Source organism: Nerophis ophidion, linkage group LG16, assembly GCF_033978795.1.
Source record: "Nerophis ophidion isolate RoL-2023_Sa linkage group LG16, RoL_Noph_v1.0, whole genome shotgun sequence".
NCBI classification, from domain to species: domain Eukaryota; kingdom Metazoa; phylum Chordata; class Actinopteri; order Syngnathiformes; family Syngnathidae; genus Nerophis; species Nerophis ophidion.
In genome coordinates this window covers 12038119-12059480 of record NC_084626.1, presented here as the reverse complement: position 1 = coordinate 12059480, position 21362 = coordinate 12038119, and the positions used below count along the sequence as shown (strand labels likewise).

The window sequence follows — 21362 nt, the reverse complement described above, 5'->3', positions numbered from 1 at the left end:
AACAAATGGTAGAGCATAGGCGAACATTGCAAACTTACACACAGTCAATTCTCATTTTATTTACACATATATTTTTTAACAGCAAAAAGCAATTCATTTAATTTGGTATTTCCCTTGTGATGATTTATTTTGATTATACAGGCAACTGAGAACACATATAAGACCATCTATGTAATTACAATGATGTTTAATTGATCAAACTGTATAAATATATTTATTTTAAAGAATGAACTTTTTTTGCGTCATTTCCGGTTGTTGTTTTTTCAAGGTATGCTTGTTTTGCGTACACAGTAAGCCCGCTTTGTGTCTGGTCGGCCAAAGTTTAGTCATCGAAAATCCCCCGCCTTTATACAACTTAGCTTTACACAAATTGAACGTACTCTGGATAAAGTACATTTTTTTGGAGGGATCCACGGTTTTAATACTTACTCCAAAATGAGAGTTAAGCTGCGGTGCAACTCCAAACAATGGACCATATAGGACAGAGGATGTATATTCGCACTACAATATTTTATTTTTTATTTGCGTAGCTTGTGTTGGAAACATGAAGCTCACGGATAGCGCGTTAAGGAGTTTTCGGGTTGCACGAATATACCAAGACAATTCCGAGAGAGTCAATTGTTTGGACTACAGTCCGAACGGTGAAAATGCGGTCTCAAGCAGCGACGACGATCGCATTGTGTTGTATGACATGATCCGAGGAAAGTAAGTAAATATGTATCTATGTTTAAAAACAATAATGTGTTAATACTACTCGTGCGTATACTTTACTAACTGAGGCATTAAATACGTTTTTTTGTGAATGATCAAATCACTGTTCTCTATATGTTCTCACGGGGAACATAACATGTACAGGTGGGCGATACTGCAAATATTGGTATCGCTGCAATACCAAGTAAAACCAGCGCCAGTGTTGTCGATACTGATACACTATATACCAGGGGTCACTAACGCCGTGCCTGCGGGCACCAGATAGCCCGTAAGGAACAGATGAGTCGCCCGCTGGCCTGTTCTAAAAATAGCTCAAATAGCAGCACTTACCAGTGAGCTGCCTCTATTTTTTAAATTGTGTTTATTTACTAGCACGCTGGTCTCGCTTTGCTCGACATTTTTAATTCTAAGAGAGACAAAACTCAGATAGAATTTGAAAATCCAAGAAAATATTTTAAAGACTTGGTCTTCACTTGTTTAAATAAATTCATAATTTTTTTTACTTTGCTTCTTATAACTTACAGAAAGACAATTTTAGAGAAAAAATACAACCATAAAAACGATTTTAGGATTTTTAAACACATATACCTTTTTACCTTTTAAATTCCTTCTTCTTTTTTCCTGACAATTTAAATCAATGTTCAAGTATTGTTTTTTAATGTAAAGAATAATAAATACATTTTAATTTAATTCTTCATTTTAGCTTCTGTCTCTTCGATGAAGAATATTTGTGAAATATTTCTTCAAACTTATTATGATTAAAATTCCCCAAAAATATATTCTGGCAAATCTAGAAAATGTGTAACATCAAATTTATATCTTATTTCAAAGTCTTTTGAATTTCTTTTAAAACTTTTGTTGTGGAAAATCTAGAAGAAATAAGGATTTGTCTTTGTTAGACATATAGTTTGGTCCAATTTGTTATATATTCTAACAAAGTGCAGATTGGATTTTAACCTATTTAAAACATGTCATCAAAATTCTAAAATTAATCTTAATCAGGAAAAAATACTAATGATGTTCCATAAAAAAAAAATTTATAATTTTTTTTCAAAAAGATTCAAATTACCGGTAGCTAGTTTTTTTCTTCTTTTTTTCGGTTGAATTTTGAATTTCAAAGAGTCAAAATTGAAGATAAACTATGTTTCAAAATGTAAATTTCTTTTTTTTCTTGTTTTCTCCTCTTTTATACCGTTCAATTAAGTGTTTTTTTCATCATTTATTCTCTACAAAAAACCTTCCGTAAAAGGAAAAAAAATGTACGGCGGAATGATAGACAAAAATACACAGTTTATATATATATATATATATATATATATATATATATATATATATATATATATATATATATATATATATATATATATATATATATATATATATATTAAAGGTAAATTGAGCAAATTGGCTATTTCTGGCAATTTATTTAAGTGTGTATCAAACTGGTAGCCCTTCGCATTAATCAGTACCTCAGAAGTAGCTCTTGGTTTCAAAAAAGTTGGTGACCCCTGCTATATACAGTATTGTCCAATCAATATCTATGGTCATTTACTTATTGAAGAACATCATGATTACATTTACACCAAGTCAACAAATAAATGCTGAGTATAGAAGATTGAATAACGTATTATTGATCAATGAATATAAATATATTGTTTGACATTGGTGAAATTGGCCTATGTTTTTATTTACAAAAAGAATAAATCAATGTTGTAATTGATGTTTCTATTGTCATTGTTTTGTTACATCATTATTTGTCTGTGTGTTGCGTTAATATTTGGCTGATTTTTTTTCTCACCAGGCCTATTCACACCTTGTACAGCCGGAAATACGGGGCAGACCTGATCCGTTACACACATGGAGATTCTCAGAAAGTCATCTACAGCTCCAATAAACTGGATGGTAACGTAACACAACAACTCAAATAAGTAGTAGTAATATATGTCAGTGTTACCCATCCATCCATTTTTTACCGCTTGTCCCTTTTGGGGGGTCGCGGGGGGTGCTGGAGCCTATCTCAGCTGCATTCGGGCGGAAGGCGGGGTACACCCTGGACAAGTCGCCACATCATCACAGGGCCAACACAGATAGACAACATTCACACACTAGGGTCAATTTAGTGTTGCCAATCAACCTATCCCAGGTGGGAAGCTTTAAATGGATTTTTAATCAGATTCTTGGGGTGAGTGTTCGATTCAGAATTGATTCTCGCAATATTTTATTTGGTATTATACTTATGATAAAGATATTTTCAAGGCAGGTCAAAAATCCTCATTTTAGTTGCTGACATATACATGTAGCAATTAAGCGTGAAAAGAAAACATTTGAAAATGATATATCGATTTAGAATCAGAATAATAGGAATCAGGATTCGGCTGTGAATAGATTTTTTTCAGCCCACTCAATATCAAGTATTTTTTTGTGACTTGCAGATACGATCCGCTATCTGTCGCTGGCTGACAACAAGTACATCAGATATTTCCGAGGCCACACTGCCAGGTGAGTAAAATGTATCATTGTAGACTAAAGTTGTCAAAGGAATCAATACTTTGATACCAAGGTGATACCAATAAAAAAAAAAAATACATTGATACCTGCTTTTTTCAGTATCGTCAGTACCAAATACTGTACAACACGTTTTTCTTGGCGAGCCGCATCAATTTTCTAACCTGACTCTCGCCAGATCCTATCCTTGTAGTTCGCTAAGCTCCACACAAGGATCTGGGCTCGAGGACAATACAAACTCCTTCAAGATAGCAAAAAATAATGAACCAATCAGGATCGCCGGGCGGGATTTCATAGATGTGACGTAGCGCCGAAGCGACTGTTTGATACAAACAACAATGGCGGCACGTAGCGAGGAGCCGTGTGCTGACATTGATTCTGCATATTTTCTTATCACAAAGGACATCGATCGTCTACTGACATTGCTTTTATCAGTAAAAGTTCTCTATAACTTTTCGCTCTGTTGTTATCCAATATGTTGGCTGTTGTGTTTTGGATTTCCCAGCGTCGCTCTCCTCAACGTCACGGGTTGATTTGAATCTGAGTGGTTGAAGTAGCACGTCATTCAAAATAACGGACAAGTGGTTTATCCAATCATGTACAATGTTTTTTTTTTTACAAGGCCCCGCCTTCTGAAATACATCTCCTATTGAGAATTCCCAGATCCTTGTGTGGAACTCAGCGAACTACAAGGATCTGGTGAGAATCAGGTTATACATTTTCAGTCGCCGCCAAAGAAGAATGCCTGATGTCCTCAAAATTATCCAGTTTTTCCATATACTTCTAAATTAATGGGAGTTTGTCACAAATGCAGATTTGGCACTTCCGGTTCACGGTCCGCCATCAAATAAATGATAATGCAAGTGTGTGAGTGTAGCATAACTTGGGGCGGTATGGCGTAGTGGGTGGAGCGGCCGTGCTTAAAACCTGAGGGTTAAATAAATGATAAATGGGTTGTACTTGTATAGAGCTTTTCTACCTTCAAGGTACTCAAAGCGCTTTGACACTATTTCCACATTTACCCATTCACACACACATTCACACACTGATGGAGGGAGCTGCCATGCAAGGCGCTAACCAGCACCCATCAGGAGCAAGGGTGGAGTGTCTTGCTTAGGACACAACGGACGTGACGAGGTTGGTACTAGGTGGGGATTGAACCAGGGACCCTCGGGTTGCGCATGGCCACTCTTCCACTGCCCCACGCTATTCGCTCCCAGCCTCTTGACATCCAAATCGCTGCCGTTGTGTCCTTGGGCAAGACACTTCACCCTTGCCCCCGGTGCCGCGCACACTGGTGAATGAATGATGAATGAATGATAGGTGGTGGTCAGAGGGGCCGTAGGCGCAAACTGGCAGCCTTCCCTCCGTCAGTCTACCCGAGGGCAGTTGTGGCTGCAAATGTAGCTTACCACCACCAGGTGTGAATGAATGATGGGTTCCCACTTCTCCGTGAGCGCTTTGAGTATGTAATAATAGAAAAGCGCGATATAAAATGTAATCCATTATTATTATTATTACTATTATTATTATTTTTATTATAACTTGGTGTGGCTTCACAACACACTTCATATGCGTCTGATTTTGCCAGAGAATAAGATGTAGCAGAAGTGATTTGATTGATTGATTGATTGAAACTTTTATCAGTAGATTGCACAGTACAGTACATATTCCATACAATTGGCCATTAAATTGTAGCTTCCGAATAAGTTTTTCAACTTTTTAAAAATCGGGGTCCATGTTAATCAATTCATGGTAAATTCATGATCCACTTTGTCGCTTTATTTAGCAAGTTGAGGTACATATTAAAAGAGAAAGAGGTGTATTTTACATCATGCATTTATTCGGTAATCAAATACGCATCACACAGAAGTATTTGCCGAGCTAATGAGGAAATCCGTTACCACAAGCCCAGGGAGTGTGCCTTGCCTGCAGCAAAGCTACAGAAGTGTGCACGCCAACTTTTATCACTTACATAAGTGCTAAGAAAACACAGCTTGAAGACACTCTTCTGTTGTTTGGCAACACTTTGAACACCACTGCCTTAATTATAACACCAGAAAGACAACGTGGGACCTGGGTAGGGAGGGGAATTGAATTGTTCAGAACCAGTTCCCGCTGTATCAATTCCTTGGTTTCACGTGCCAATTTTTCAAACGATTCCCTTAACGATGACACGAATGGGAATAACTACTTATGTTGCGTAATGACGTCAGACAACAAAATGTCGGCGCCCGGGGCGAAAAAACGCTCTTAACTTACATTTTACAAGAAAATATTTCAACAGCTCCACTAGTAATTATTGCAAGATTGCTATATCATCAAGAGGATATACGAGCAATATTCTGAAACATTTGAACATACAGCATACAGTAACTATAAATGAAGTCACTTTTTTGAACCACGCCGATCTCATCCCAGCAGCAGTAATGCTTGCACGTCATATGCCGTAAATACAACAGGTACTAACTAACACCGCTTATCATGTTGGCAATATTGTTTGTTAAAATAAAATGAATGTTTTCTCATTTAGATGAGCAAGCCTAAAGACAGATTCTGACAGGTTCAGAGGTGGTTAGTAAGTTCTAGCTCCATTTCACGGCTGGCGCTATAGCGTCTCCTATGTATGCTCCCCTGCCACCATCGCAGGGGAGCATACACACAGGACAGACAATCAGTCAATAAGTTTGTGGTCAAAAGTTTAAACCCATTTGCTACAGAGCTCCTGATTTTCAATAGGTGAATGTTCAATTGCAGTCAGAGAAAAGTTGCATGTTGTCCTGTAACTACATTTTCACTCAGTAATTTCCATTGTACAGGTAAAACTCATACAATTAGAATATTTTGCAATAGTCCATTCATAGCTGCAAATCAATTTCACATGTGAAACTAATATGTGATAAACTCATATGTCAAACCATTATTGATTATAATTTTCATGATGATACTTTTCAGTTTTTGAAGACATGCATTTTCTGGAAAATCCAAATCATGGTATTCATAAACTGTAAGCCACAATCTTCAAAATTATATCAAGAGACGGCTTGAAATATCTTGAGTTTTACGTTATGTGTATGATAGTTTCACCTTGTAAATGTAATCAAACTATTGTAATATTTTAAGTTTCAACAATATATTAGAGTAATGGCAAAAATTCCTGAACGTTTGGAAAATGCTACTAAATGTTACATTCTTGCATAATTTTCACGTTTTATTTTTTTAAATTATAAAATAATACTTTTTTCTTATTTCTTTTCAAAAGTATTTTGTATGTCATATGTGCCACTTAAAGCCTCAATGTTGGCTTTGTATGGTCATGTTGCTTCTAAACTAAACAAAATTGATGCTAATCTTTATATCTGTTCTTTTTTTTCTGAATAAGAATCAATAGGAGGACCATTAAGTAGGGCTGGGCGATATGGCCTTTTTTTAATATCTCGATATTTTTAGGCCATATCGCGATACACAAATATATCTCCATATTTTGCCTTAGCCTTGAATTAACACTTGATATATATAATCATAGCAGTATGATGATTATATGTGTCCACATTAAAACATCCTTGTTCATACTGCATTAATATATACTTATTTTAAACTTTCATGCAAAGAGGGAAATCACAACTAAGTCAATTGACCAAAACTGTATTTATTAAAGAGTTATTAAGCAGTGGCACAAACATTCATGTCATTTCCAAAACTGAAAGTGCAAGATTCTTAGAGACATTTTAAAACAAGCTATTAGTGCACTTGTGTGCATGATGTCACTAAGATGACATATCAAAACAACACTAAATTAAAGTGCACTTTTTGTACAGAACACCACTACAATAGTTTAAAACAAATAAAGTGCACTTTTGTGCATGATGTCACACGAGATATTTCAATAAGTGTCAAATAAAAATGAGCTGCATAATAGGAAATCAAATAGTGTATGTCCTTGCAATGTGGTAGTTTACTGCGGACATTGTCTCCTTTTGTTGACTGTTTTTTTCATACGGTGTTGATCTGGAAATGTTTGCCTCGGTTTTTTGATGGTGTGGGCGTGTGGCACCGAATGAAATGCGGAGTAAACACTCTTCATTCTCTAGCAGGTGACTTTTCAAATGATGCTACATATTAGCAGTAATACTACTTTTAGTAGCAACACTTGTGCCCCACACTTGACAAATCAAAGTTGTCTATTCGACATATTCCCGCTTGAAGCCGAACCACCGCCAGACGATGGACCTCCTGCTGTTTTTCTTGGGAATTAATTCTTCCTTCATTTGTTACCTGATTTGCACCTTCTTTCTCTCGTATTACCACTCGCACGGCTTCGCTAGCATCACAGCTAACGTTACCCAGTCTACTATCTCTCTGCTCCGCGAGGGCGTGTACGTATGTGACGTACGACGTGACGGTATGTTACGTATGTAAGAAGGTGCGCTTGCTGTCTGTGAGAAGGAGACACAAGAAGGAGTGGGAAGAACCTCTAGTGTAATGCCCGCAGCTAAAAGCAACTGCGCGAGAACGTATACTCGAATATCACGATGTAGTCATTTTCTATATCAATCCCCATCCCTAAGCCTGGGGAACAATATTTAATGGGCCTGTAACACATTATAGAAAAGTAAAATAAACAAAAACAACAGGAACATTAAAAATAGAGCACAAAATGCATAATGTAATTAAAAATGACTGAAATGGCGATACTTATAACAAATAAAAACACAAATATTTTTCAATAAATATATGTTTTAGCCCTGCGATAAGGTGGCGACTTGTCCAGGGTGTACGCCGCCTTCCGCCCAATTGTAGCTGAGATAGGAACCAGCGCCCCCCGCGACCCCAAAGGGAATAAGCGGTAGTAAATGGATGGATGGATATGTTTTAGCCTTTTTATTAGCCTATTTATTACAAATGACATGATTCAAAGAATGTTAATTACAGTATTGCTTGTTTCATGTACGAGAAGACTGGAATGTAGTATGTTGACTATTGTTAATGAGTATATTTATAAGCACAGTATTCTTTTGTTTCATTATACTGGGAGAAGGTTATGGAACACTGCTGTTCTCTCTTTAATGTAAAGTTACCTCCAGGCAGCTAATACTGATATTTAAATTATAGGCTCCAGCACCACCCGCAACCCCGAAAGGGACAAGCGGTAGAAAATGGATGGATGGAAGGATGTTGCACAGTCATCTTAAATATTTGACACTTTGAAACACTTTTCAATGAAATAGTGAATGTGAAAATTGATGAGTTCAGTGTTTTTTTATTTACATCGTGATATTGAATATGTATCGAGGATCGTGGAAAACTTCAGATATCGACTATGGAAATTCTGATATTTTGACAACCGCACTTAGACACAAAATGATTTCTGTGCTGTTTACTTTCCTTTTTATATAATTTACTGTCATTCACTGCTTAAAAAATGTTTTTTCCCCGGTGATTTCTTTGCAGAGTTATTGCTCTGTCCATGTCCCCAGTGGAAGACATGTTCATTTCAGGTTCCTTGGACAAAACAATACGTATCTGGGATCTGCGTGCTGAGAACTCTCAGGTCAGTACCAAAAAAACTAACAAATTAGCAAAGCATTGCTTTTTTTTTAATCATTCTCTGATCCAATGTCAGATTATAGATTCAAGTACGTAACATAATATAATTTATTTATTAATCCTATGTGAGAAAGTAAGAAATCAGCATCAAAGTTAAGTTACCACTAAATTAACCCTAAGGAGACAAAGGCTGTCTTTTTTGTCCTTTCAATCAATTTTTGGTGTATTTTGGTCATCGTTTTTGTTTTGTTACTCCATTATACATGATTTTTCCATTTTAAAGTTAAAAAAATCAATGTCCAATTCTTTCACAGGAAAAGTCATTCACTTTTCAGATTAATCACATTTTGGAGTCTGTAATAATCATGATTAATCACAGGTGATTACACAGTTGCTTAATACACATTAGCTTAAGTAGAGACCCCAATATCTGTGCACAAATGAAATTTTACTGTCAGGATGTCTTGAACAAACATTTTGAAATGTTTTACATGAATGCGTGTCATTTATTTGCACAATACTTGGTAACAGTATTATCTGAAGTTCTTTCAATCTGTATTTTGGAGGGCATTTGCTAGCTATCACACAACTCGGGTAACCTGACTCTCGCCAGATCCTTGTAGTTCGCTGAGCTCCACACAAGGATCTGGGACTTCTCAATAGGAGATGTATTTAAGAAGGTGGGGCCTTGTAAAAAAAATCATTGTATATGACTGGATAAACCACTTGTCCGTTATCTTGAATGACGAGCTACTTCAACCACTCACATCAAAATTAACTTGTGACGCTGATGAGAGCGACGCTGAGAAATCCAAAACAGAACAGCCGACATATTGGATAACGACAGAGCGAAAAGTTAATAAATGCCTTCAAAACAGTCCTCTGTTCATGTTTTAAAGAAATAATATTTGACAAAACATTTGCAATAGCAGAATCAATGTCAGCACACGACTCCTCGCTGCGTGCCGCCATCGTTATTTGAATCAAACAGTTGCTTCGGCGCCACGTCACATCTATGAAATCCCACCCGGCGATCCTGATTGGTTCATTATTTTTTGCTATCCTGAAGGAGTTTGCATTGCCTTCCAGCCCAGATCCTTTTGTAGAGCTCAGAGAACTACAAGTGTCTGGCGAGAGTCAGGTTTCTAGTCGGGGTCTCCTCACTCATTTTTGTACTGACGTATACATTGATCTGATCATTAACAGTATAACGGTTAAGGTAAAAGAGATTGTACGTTCAAAATTAATTGCATGATTAATCAATCAATCAATCAATCAATGTTTACTTATATAGCCCTAAATCACTAGTGTCTCAAAGGGCTGCACAAACCACTACGACATCCTCGGTAGGCCCACATAAGGGCAAGGAAAACTCACACCCAACGTCGGTGACAATGATGACTATGAGAACCTTGGAGAGGACGAAAGCAATGGATGTCGAGCGGGTCTAACATGATACTGTGAAAGTTCAATCCATAATGGATCCAACACAGTCGCGAGAGTCCAGTCCAAAGCGGATGCAACACAGCAGCGAGAGTCCCGTTCACAGCGGAGCCAGCAGGAAACCATCCCAAGCGGAGGCGGATCAGCAGCGCAGAGATGTCCCCAGCCGATACACAGGCAAGCAGTACATGGCCACCGGATCGGACCGGACCCCCTCCACAAGGTAGAGTGGGACATAGAAGAAAAAGAAAAGAAACGGCAGATCAACTGGTCTAAAAAGGGAGTCTATTTAAAGGCTAGAGTATACAAATGAGTGTTAAGGTGAGACTTAAATGCTTCTACTGAGGTGGCATCTCGAACTGTTACCGGGAGGGCATTCCAGAGTACTGGAGCCCGAACGGAAAACGCTCTATAGCCCGCAGACTTTTTTTGGGCTTTGGGAATCACTAATAAGCCGGAGTCCTTTGAACGCAGATTTCTTGCCGGGACATATGGTACAATACAATCGGCAAGATAGGATGGAGCTAGACCGTGTAGTATTTTATACGTAAGTAGTAAAACCTTAAAGTCACATCTTAAGTGCACAGGAAGCCAGTGCAGGTGAGCCAGTATACGCGTAATGTGATCAAACTTTCTTGTTCTTGTCAAAAGTCTAGCAGCCGCATTTTGTACCAACTGTAATCTTTTAATGCTAGACATGGGGAGACCCGAAAATAATACGTTACAGTAGTCGAGGCGAGACGTAACAAACGCATGGATAATGATCTCAGCGTCTTTAGTGGACAGAATGGAGCGAATTTTAGCGATATTACGGAGATGAAAGAAGGCCGTTTTAGTAACGCTTTTAATGTGGGCCTCAAAGGAGAGAGTTGGGTCGAAGATAACACCCAGATTCTTTACCGTGTCGCCTTGTTTAATTGTTTGGTTGTCAAATGTTAGAGTTGTATTATTAAATAGAGTTCGGTGTCTAGCAGGACCGATAATCAGCATTTCCGTTTTTTTGGCGTTGAGTTGCAAAAAGTTAGCGGACATCCATTGTTTAATTTCATTAAGACAAGCCTCCAGCTGACTACAATCCGGCGTGTTGGTCAGCTTTAGGGGCATGTAGAGTTGGGTGTCATCAGCATAACAGTGAAAGCTAACACCGTATTTGCGTATGATGTCACCTAGCGGCAGCATGTAGATGCTGAAGAGTGCAGGGCCAAGGACCGAACCCTGGGGAACTCCACACGTTACCTTAACGTAGTCCGAGGTCACATTGTTATGGGAGACACACTGCATCCTATCAGTAAGATAAGAGTTAAACCAAGACAGGGCTAAGTCTGACATACCAATTCGTGTTTTGATACGTTCTAATAAAATATTATGATCGACGGTATCGAAAGCAGCGCTAAGATCGAGGAGCAGCAACATAGATGACGCATCAGAATCCATCGTTAGCAATAGATCATTAGTCATTTTTGCGAGGGCTGTCTCTGTGGAGTGATTTGCCCTGAAACCGGATTGAAAGGTTTCACATAGATTGTTAGACGCTAAGTGTTCATTTAACTGCTCCGCAACAATTTTTTCGAGGATTTTTGAAATAAAGGGAAGGTGAGACACCGGTCGGTAGTTTACCATGAGGTCAGGATCGAGGTTAGGTCTTTTAAGAAGAGGATGAATAACCGCTTTTTTGAATGCTAGGGGAACAGTGCCCGAGGAAGGTGATAAGTTTATAATATTTAGCACTGATGGACCTAATAATACAAAGAGCTCCTTGATCAGTTTCCCAGGAAGATGGTCAAGTAAACATGTTGTTTGTTTTATTCCATTTACACGTTGTAACAATTCCTCTAATGTTATTTCCTCAAAATGAGAGAAACTATTTTGGAGGGCAGTATCCGCCGTATATACCATCGTATCAGTGTTAATAGAACCCCGTTGTAGCTGGGACGCATTGTCTTTAATCTCCTTTCTAATGACTTAAATTTTCTTACTAAAGAATTGCATAAAGTCATCAGCTGAGTGGGTGGAGCTACTGGAGGGGGTCCCTTGTTGGGTTAGCGATGCTACCGTACTAAACAAAAATTTAGGATCGTTTTTATTACAGTGGATGAGATTTGCGTAATATTTAGCTTTAGCTAAGGTAAGCATGCGTTTATAAGTTATTAAACCATCACTCCATGCTTGATGGTGCACCTCAAGTTTAGTTGTGCGCCATTTGCGTTCCAGCTTTCTACATAATAATTTCTGAGCTCTAGTTTCTTCTGTAAACCACGGGGTACGCTTTTTTGGAGCCTTTTTTAACTTTAGCGGTGCTATGTTATCAATGGTTTCGCGCAGGGCGTCGTTAAAGTTGTTAGTGAGGTTATCAATAGAGCCCACATATTTAGGGAATGGTGCCATTACCGAGGGCAGTAGGTCAGCAAGAGTTGTCGTTGTGGCCGTATTAATGTTGCGGCTGCTATAGTAGTTATTATTATTATTAGTTTGACGAACATGCGTCTGAACCTCGAATTTTATAAGGTAATGATCGGACAATACTTTAGTATACGGGAGTATCGTAACTTTGGAAACGGTGATACCCCTGACAAGCACTAGGTCTATCGTATTACCGCTGCGATGCGTGGGTTCATTTATTATTTGTGTGAGACCACAGCTATCAATTATAGTCTGGAGCGCTACGCACGGTGGGTCCGATGGGGTATTCATATGGATATTAAAGTCCCTCATTATGATTATATTATCGGCGTGTGTCACTAGATCAGCAACGAACTCTGAGAATTCATTGATAAAGTCCGAACAGGGCCCTGGGGTGCGGTAGATAACAGCCATGTGTAGAGGGAGCGGTGTGACAGACTTCATAGTAAGCACCTCAAACGATTTATATTTATCATTTATGTTAGGACTAAGGTTAAAGTTTTCGTTGTATATTAGTGCGACCCCCCCACCCCTTTTAAGCGGACGGGCAATATGCGCATGTGTAAAGTTAGGAGGACATGCCTCATTTAACGCAAAAAAGTCGTTTGGTTTAAGCCAGGTTTCGCTGAGACCGATGACGTTAAGATTGTTGTCTCTGATGATATCATTAACTAACAACGTTTTGGGAGACAATGATCTTATGTTTAAAAAACCTATATTATAGGTAGTGGGCTGTTTTAGGGAATTTTTGATCAAATTATCCGTAGTAGCAATATTAATAATGTTGTGTTTATTATGCCCAGTGCATTTAGTATAATTACGACCATATCTAGGAATTGATACGACGGGGATTTTCCGATTGTTTGTTTGTTGCTTTGATAAACTGCACGCATCATAGTTAGCCACCTCAGTAACGGGGATTTTCCGATTGTTTATTTGTTGCTTTGATAAACTGCACGCATCATAGTTAGCCACCTCGGTAAAACACATGTCCAACTCTGAAACACTCAAAGCAGAAAAAACTTGTTCTAATTTAACTGACTCCTTACCCAGACCAGTAGTCTCGCATCTTCCATTTAAATGCGGCTGCAGGATGCAGGGAAGTAGTGTTCTGTGGGGATTAGCCTTCTGCTTTGTTTTTAGCCCCGCTCGACATCCGCGTTTCCGATCACACCGCTGGCGTCTGCTCCGTAGTGTGTGTACATGATCAATCTGATGATTAATCAAATGGATTGATCAAATTTATGTCACAATTTGTAATTAGTAAAAATTTGCATATCACATTATTTTACTAATTAAAAACTGTGCCATTACCTGAAAACATTACATGTTTGCTTTTTGGATACTTTTTTTAGGACGGGAGATTGAGAAATTTAAGAAAAAAACTGAAAAAAAAAAAAGAATCCAGAATATTTTTACGACCTCAAAAACGTATAGTCTTTTATGTCTGGTTTAGCTTTGAAAATAATAGAAAAATGAATGTCCAGTTATAAAGCAATTAAATTATTAATGTTATAATTGTTAAATTGTTTCACCTAATTCTGTCTTTTGTATTAATTTTTTTGATTGTACATTTAAATAATTATTATTATATATTAATAATGTTCAAATAATTGTACACAATTTTTAAGGATAGACTTGCGGTCAGGAGAGCCACCAAAATTGGCAACAACACATATTATGGTGAAAATAATGAAATACATTTAAAAAATATATTTAAAAGCATGCCCAAATTTGTTAAAGATGTTGTAACATAAATTATTTTGTTATTATTACCGGTATAAAAAAAAAAATATGTAATAAAAAATATTAACACAATGTTTTTATTACTAGTAATACAATTACCTTTTTTAACCCTGCAATATTTCTCAAACCTTTCAGATACAGCACAAAATAATTTTGGCCCACCCACAGATAAAATAAAAAAAACACTTATTTCCTAATAGTCTGGTTGGTTGTTCATTTCTCCAATATGAGTTTTATTGAATTGTAAATTATTGTCCGTGACTGTTATTGTGATTAAAGTGTTTGCTTTCCAGGGTCTAACAAACCCTCTGGGGAGACCAATTTGTTCCTTTGACCCAGATGGGCTCATCTTTGCCGTCGGGGTAGAATCCCAGGCCATTAAGCTGTTTGACGTGCGCGCTTTTGACAAGGTACGTTCTGTAAAAACCCAGTCAAACATCAACAATGTGAATGTTTTATTGTCATTTATTTTTTTCCTTAAAGGGCCCCTTTAAGTCCTTTGAGTTGACGCTGAATCGGAGCTGCGACTGGAGCGGACTTAAGTTCAGTAAAGACGGCAAACAGATTCTCATCTCTACTAACGGAGGAATCATTTGCCTACTCAATGCTTTTAGTGGAGATGTGCTGCACACTTTCTCGGTAAGCTTTTTGTTTTGGTATTATCAAAGTTCCACCACATACTTGCAAAACCTCCATGTTTCGGCAATTACTGCTCATTTGTTTATTTGAAGAAGAAATGTTAGGCAATATGGCCTAAAATCTTTATTTCAATCCATATTGCAGCCTCTTGCGGTAACGATATATATCACAATACATTATTTGGCATAAAACTATAATAGACCTATTACAGAACAGCTTACAAAGGGTCCTAATTTGGCTACTGACGTATGCCGTAACATATTGCGTCATTCCCAATTTTATTTTTGTGTCAAAAATATTCTCTCAATAGCTTATGTTCTGTTGTAACAAGTTTCTATCTACACTTTTGTTGAAATGCAATAAGCACTTATTCTGTTGTTTTGGGACTTTACATTAGTTTTTGGGCAGTACTGGAAATTTGGATTTATTGATCCAATACCAAGTAGTTACAGTCGGGCTGGGCGATATGGCAAAATAAATTATCACAATTAATTTTTTCATATCATGCAATCTCGATTAAAATAAAAAAATATTTTCTTTTGATAAAGTCGGATTGCTCCGTGCAGGATTATGCCGAGTACCAATGCAACCCTACTCTTTGTAACTGCAGTATCTTCTAACATATATTTCCGGCATGTATCGAGGTAATATGCTAACAGCTGACAACTGTCATTTAGTTCATATCTATGATTGTGTTTTATAGATGTGCAACAGTACATACAGGTAATCCAGGCTACGTTTGGTTACTCAGTTTTAGGGCCCACGGTTTTGCTTCTTTTTCAGTACATTTTTGGTGCTTAACTTGCCCGGAATTTTTTTTTTTTTTTTTGCTCGTCATTACAAACTTCATTCTGCAGTAAACAAGTGGTGTACTGTACACTATAAAACTTGTTTTAAAGTTAATACTTTACTAAACAACATTTTCAAATGATAAATTATTATTTGTATTATTTACTTTACTTGTATACGTACATCAGTGCTTCTCACTGGTGCATTTGGCAAAAGACAAGCGGTGACCCAAATTTAGCAGTTTTTTAAAACTCAAATTCTGTGTTCTCAGGGCATTCAATCGATCACAACTCGACTGTTTGGTTTCTCTATAACACTTGATCTGACAAGTCTAAGACTAGATCCGACCAATCTAAGTCTATGAGCATGAACTGATAAAGTCTTCTTGAGTCAGAATCAGAAGTACTTTTATTAATCTTCGAGGGGAAACTAGGATTTTCAGCACAATCACATTCAAGAGCAGACAAACATTACAGGGAGACAGAATAGGATTGCTGACGGGTCTGCCAACTTCTGGCACCCCTTACCAAAAAAGGTGAGAAACAGGTAAACGCTGGGGAGGGGGGAGTAAAAAAAATATATTCAGTTTAAGCCTGGGCCCCTGAAGAGGGGGTCCAGACTGAGGCCAAGAAAAAAAAAAAAAAACTAAAAGCCATCCATCCATCCATTTTCTACCGCTTATCCTTATATGGGTCTCAGGGGGTGCTAGAGCCTATCTCAGCTATAGCACACATAAACATGTGTGTAATAGGGAAACATCAAAGAAAACACAGGACATTAAATACATTAAAAGAGCAGAGATGATGCTACCAGCTGCCACTCCAGCAGTGCCATTTATACATACAGCTACAAACAGCTACAAAGTAAAACAACAAAAACTAATTAACCAATAATATATATTGCACACACGATTGCACCATGCATAGGCAAGCAACCAAACAAAAATCTAATTTCAATAACCATATACACTGTGGTGGCCTCCGCGGTGGTCCACGCCATCATCTGCTGGGGTGGAGGGAGCATGGCCAGAGACAGGAGCAGACCCAACAAAGCAACCAAGACTGGCCACTAACTCTTTGCCAGTGTCCAGTCTGCATGGATCAGCGAGGAAGCGTCTAAGGAGACCGAGGTGTCCGATACCTTCTCATGAGTGGCGAAACGTCTTCTATGACAAACCAAACAAGTCAAGTTGCAATCAATTGAATGCCCTGGGATTACAATGAGCTGGATGAATGAGAACATTCATAGTCAAATTCTGTATATTATATTTGATGAAAATACACTAAAGTGCATTTTTTATTTGAGGTACTGTAAAATAACATGGCGTAGTGGGTAGAGCGGCCGTGCCAGAAACCTGAGGGTTGCAGGTTCACTTCCCACCTATGGACATCAAACTCGCTGCCGTTGTGTCCTTGGGCAGGACACTTCACCCTTTGCCCCCGGTGCCGCTCACACCGGTGAATGAATGATGAATGTATGATTGGTGGTGGTCGGAGGGGCCGTAGGCGCAAACTGGCAGCCACGCTTCCGTCAGTCTACCCCAGGGCAGCTGTGGCTGCAGATGTAGCTTACCACCACCAGGTGTGAATGAATGTTGGGTTCCCACTTCTCTGTGAGCGCTTTGAGTATCTAACAATAGAAAAGCGCGATATAAATCTAATCCATTATTATTATTATTATTATTATTAACATATAAAACATCTTTAAGATTATTTCAGGAACAAAATGTTTTCATCCACAAACTCCAAAACTATTCGAACAAAAAGTGTCTGCAGACTTTTTTAGTAGGTTATATCAGAAGAGTTGAATCAAAGCCAACACATAAACATTGATTTAAAAATGTTTAGATATAAAATGTAATAAAGGATTTTTCCTGATTGAATTAGTAGGGGTGATTATTCTCCCAGTCGAGACCAAATTCTGGGCAGGTTTACTGCCCACACCACATTGTGAGCTCAAGCTAAAGTTTGTCATTGAAGTTTTTGCTCCTTTTCAATGTTGTGTTTTAACTGCTATGTTAGTATTAGCCATATTTATTTTTTTTAGTTGTTCTGGGCTGCACTTTTAGCTGTGTAAGGGGGATGCAGCACAATGCTGATTGATCATTATTTATATTTTTGCCGAGCCTGACTTTAGAGATGGTTGCACACACACACGGACACAAACACAGACACGCACAAGATCGCGGTCAATAAAGATGGATTGTCCATCCAGGATTATACTAAGCAGCACAATTGCTTCCTACTGTTAACAGACATTTCCGCCATGTTTGAACAAGATAAATATGATAACAGCTGATCAACATAATCGAACTGGAAATAATCACCATCATATAATTGACCGGCCCGAAAGTTACAGTATCAGTAAAACCAATGCTCATACCAATTTTTACAATGATTAAGATCATTGAATGATTGCTGATTTCGAGGTGGCTTTGCTCTGTAGAGTTTTTAGCTAAAATTCTATGTTGCGTTTGGGAGGCGTTTTTTCAATTGCCATATTTGCGGGACACCATTAAAATGTGTCATTAAAAAGCATTATCCTGATATGACAATAGTATTAAAAGTTCTAACGTCGGCCAAATGTATATAACTTATAACGTATATTGTCTGTATCACATAACCCCAAGGTATGTGTAACAAACAGTACACAGATTATTTAGCAAAAAACAAAAACATAAGTCAATAAATTGGGGTGTCCACATCTAATATTAATCCAATGTCAGCAAAAAAACATTTAAAAGTCGGATCTAAAAACTCAGATACAGGCAGTGTGATAGCAATCTCTTCCATTTGAGAGCTGAACATACAGAAATAAAGTATGTCAATATGACATACAAAATAACTTCTCTGGGACATTCCAACTTAAAAGAAATGCATGAAAACAAATGTGCTAGCTCCTTGCTACTAATTAGCAATAGCCATTTTGCATGGTGATTTCAACGCCTCTAAATTGGGTAATCAAAACTACAACTAAGAATCACTTTACAATCAAACAGCTGGTGTGTCCATTGCACCGGTCACCCCGTGATCCCTTCCAAGGTTTGTCTGTGTTACTAATCGGGTTGAGATTTTTCTTGCCCTGATGTGGGATCTGAGCCGAGGATGTCGTTGTGGCTTGTGCAGCCCTTTGAGACGTTTGTGATTAAGATAGTACTTTATTTATTCCGTCAGGAGAGTTCCTTCAGGAAAATTAAAATTTTCAGCACAATCCCATTCAGGTTTAGACAAACATTACAGGGAGACAGAACGGGATCGCTGACGGGTCTGCCGGCTTCCAGCTCCCCTTACAAATAAGATGAGATAAAGGTAAACAAAGGGGGGGGGGGGGGGGGGGGGGAATAGAAGATTAAAATAAAATTTAAAAAATCGGTCTTTGCCTGGGCCCTGGAGAGGAGGTGCAGACTGAGGCCAAGGGAAAAAAACAAATAAAATAAAAAAACAACTCATAACCATGGTACACATCCCTCTTCCATGTGTGTAAGAGGGAAACATCCAACATCAAAGAACACAGGGGACATTAAAGACATTAAAGCAGCAGATACAACCAGACACTTCTACATACAGCTATGAATAAAAAGTAAAAGAAACATATCCACTGTGGTGGCCTCTGCGGTGTTCCACGCCATCGTCTGCTGGGGAGGAGGGAGCATGGTCAGAGACAGAAGCAGACCCAACAAAGCAACCAAGACTGCCGACTCCACTCTCGGCCAGTGTCCAGTCCGAATGGATGAGCGAGGATACGTCCAAGGTGACTGAGGTGTCCGACACCTGCTCACCCAGTCAAGACACCGCGAAGCCTCTCCGTCCCAGTGCTCAGTGCTAGCTCCGCAGCCCTTTCCCTTCATCCGCATCTCCTCCAGTACATCCAAACATACTCTGGTGTAGCAGACACCCAGCAGCTGGTCTCCATAGCCAAAAGGCTCCCGGGAGGCAGATCCAGAGGTCCACAAAAAAAGCACCACAGAGGTCACGAAAGTGCCACCCCTTGTCACACAGTCCCAAAGGGTCCCGGACCAAAAGGCAAAAAAATATAATAAGACATGAAAACAAGAGGGAAACACAAAAGGATGACACAAGAGCACAGAGCTCCTGCCTACAGCAGCCACTAAAGCAGCGCCATCTTGGAAAAAAAAAAAAAAAAAAGGCTATATAAGTAACCTTTGATTGACTTTGTGTGTGTAATGAGTACAATATTTGCAGTGTGAACACTCTACAGCAGTGGTTCTCAACCTTTTGTCAGTGATGTACCCCCTGTGAACATCTTTTTAGTTCAAGTACCCCCTAATCAGAGCAAAGCATTTCTGGTTGGAAAAAAAGAGATAAATAAGTAAAATACAGCACTATGTCATCAGTTTCTGATTTATCAAATTGTATGACAGTGCAAAATATTGCTCATTTGTAGTGGTCTTTCTTGAACTATTTGGAAAAAAGATATAAAAATAACTAAAAACCTGCTGAAAAATAGACAAGTGATTCAATTATAAATAAAGATTTCTACACATAGAAGTAATCATCAACTTAAAGTGCCCTCTTTGGGGATTGTAATAGAGTTCCATCTGGATTCATGAACTTAATTCTAAACATTTCTTCACAAAAAAAAAAATCTTTAACATCAATACTTATGGAACATGTCCACAAAAAAATCTAGCTGTCAACACTGAATATTGCATTGTTGCATTTCTTTTTACCGTTCATGAACTTACGTTCATATTTTGTTGACGTATTATTCAATGAATATATTTATAATGGATTTTTGAATTGTTGCTATTTTTAGAAAATCTCACATTCCCATTGGCGTACCTTCAAGTACCCCCAGGGCTACGCGTACCCCCATTTGAGAACCACTGCTCTAGAGGTCTTAACAACATGCACGACTGGCACGTTCATCTTAATGGCAAAGACAACTCTGAATACGGCAACACTCCTAGAAAAAACCGAAATGAATGCATACTTGCAAAAGAGTGTAAGAAGACAAGATATATCAACCAAATAGTATATACTATATTATTCGTGCTGATATATCAGTATTGGCCAATAAACAAGACTGCAATAAATATTATTTCTAAATTATTACTGAAATAAATACATAATTAAAAAGGAAACAAACTTAAAATTAATATAAATAAATGCAATGTTATGTAGTTAAAAACTGACAGTAACATTGTGTTTTACGGTATAAATGTAAAAAATAGATGGAAATAGCTTAATATTTGTTGATAAATCAAATTTATTGTTTGTTGAAATTAGCTTCCATTCTTCTACTTTTGAATTAAGTAATTTAATTCTGATACTGGAAAGAAATTACTTTACAATGTTATTTTTTTCTTTAAGTGCATTATAGTTGACGTCTTAAGGTGATGAAGTATTTTTTTTGACAAATGATAGTTTAAGATGATGATGATGATGATGATGAAGTATTTTCTTGACTGATGAAGGGCTACAACAACAGCAGAGGCTTAACTTTGGAGGCGTGTTTCACCCCTGACTCCCAGTTCGTCATGATAGGTAAATTTGTCTTCTTCACATGTCAATCTGCTTCAATGAGACGTGTGCCTGGCGACCACCTTTCTACTCGTGCGT

The 21362-nt window shown here is 38.0% G+C and overlaps 1 protein-coding gene across 2 annotated transcripts in view; it reads left to right on the top strand.

The window, feature by feature from the left end:
* Positions 1 to 285: 285 nt before the first annotated feature.
* LOC133534936 (WD repeat-containing protein 82-like) overlaps positions 286 to 21362 on the top strand; it is a 48098-nt gene continuing 27021 nt past the window's right edge. The window contains exons 1-7 of one of the 2 annotated variants that reach the window (XM_061874259.1): positions 286 to 705; positions 2513 to 2613; positions 3144 to 3210; positions 8668 to 8767; positions 14646 to 14762; positions 14836 to 14991; positions 21218 to 21287. In XM_061874259.1, the coding sequence (XP_061730243.1) occupies positions 545 to 705; positions 2513 to 2613; positions 3144 to 3210; positions 8668 to 8767; positions 14646 to 14762; positions 14836 to 14991; positions 21218 to 21287 (772 nt within the window). In that variant the 5' untranslated portion in view covers positions 286 to 544. The remainder of the gene's footprint in view (positions 706 to 2512; positions 2614 to 3143; positions 3211 to 8667; positions 8768 to 14645; positions 14763 to 14835; positions 14992 to 21217; positions 21288 to 21362) is intronic. The other variant, XM_061874258.1, reaches the window with a different exon arrangement.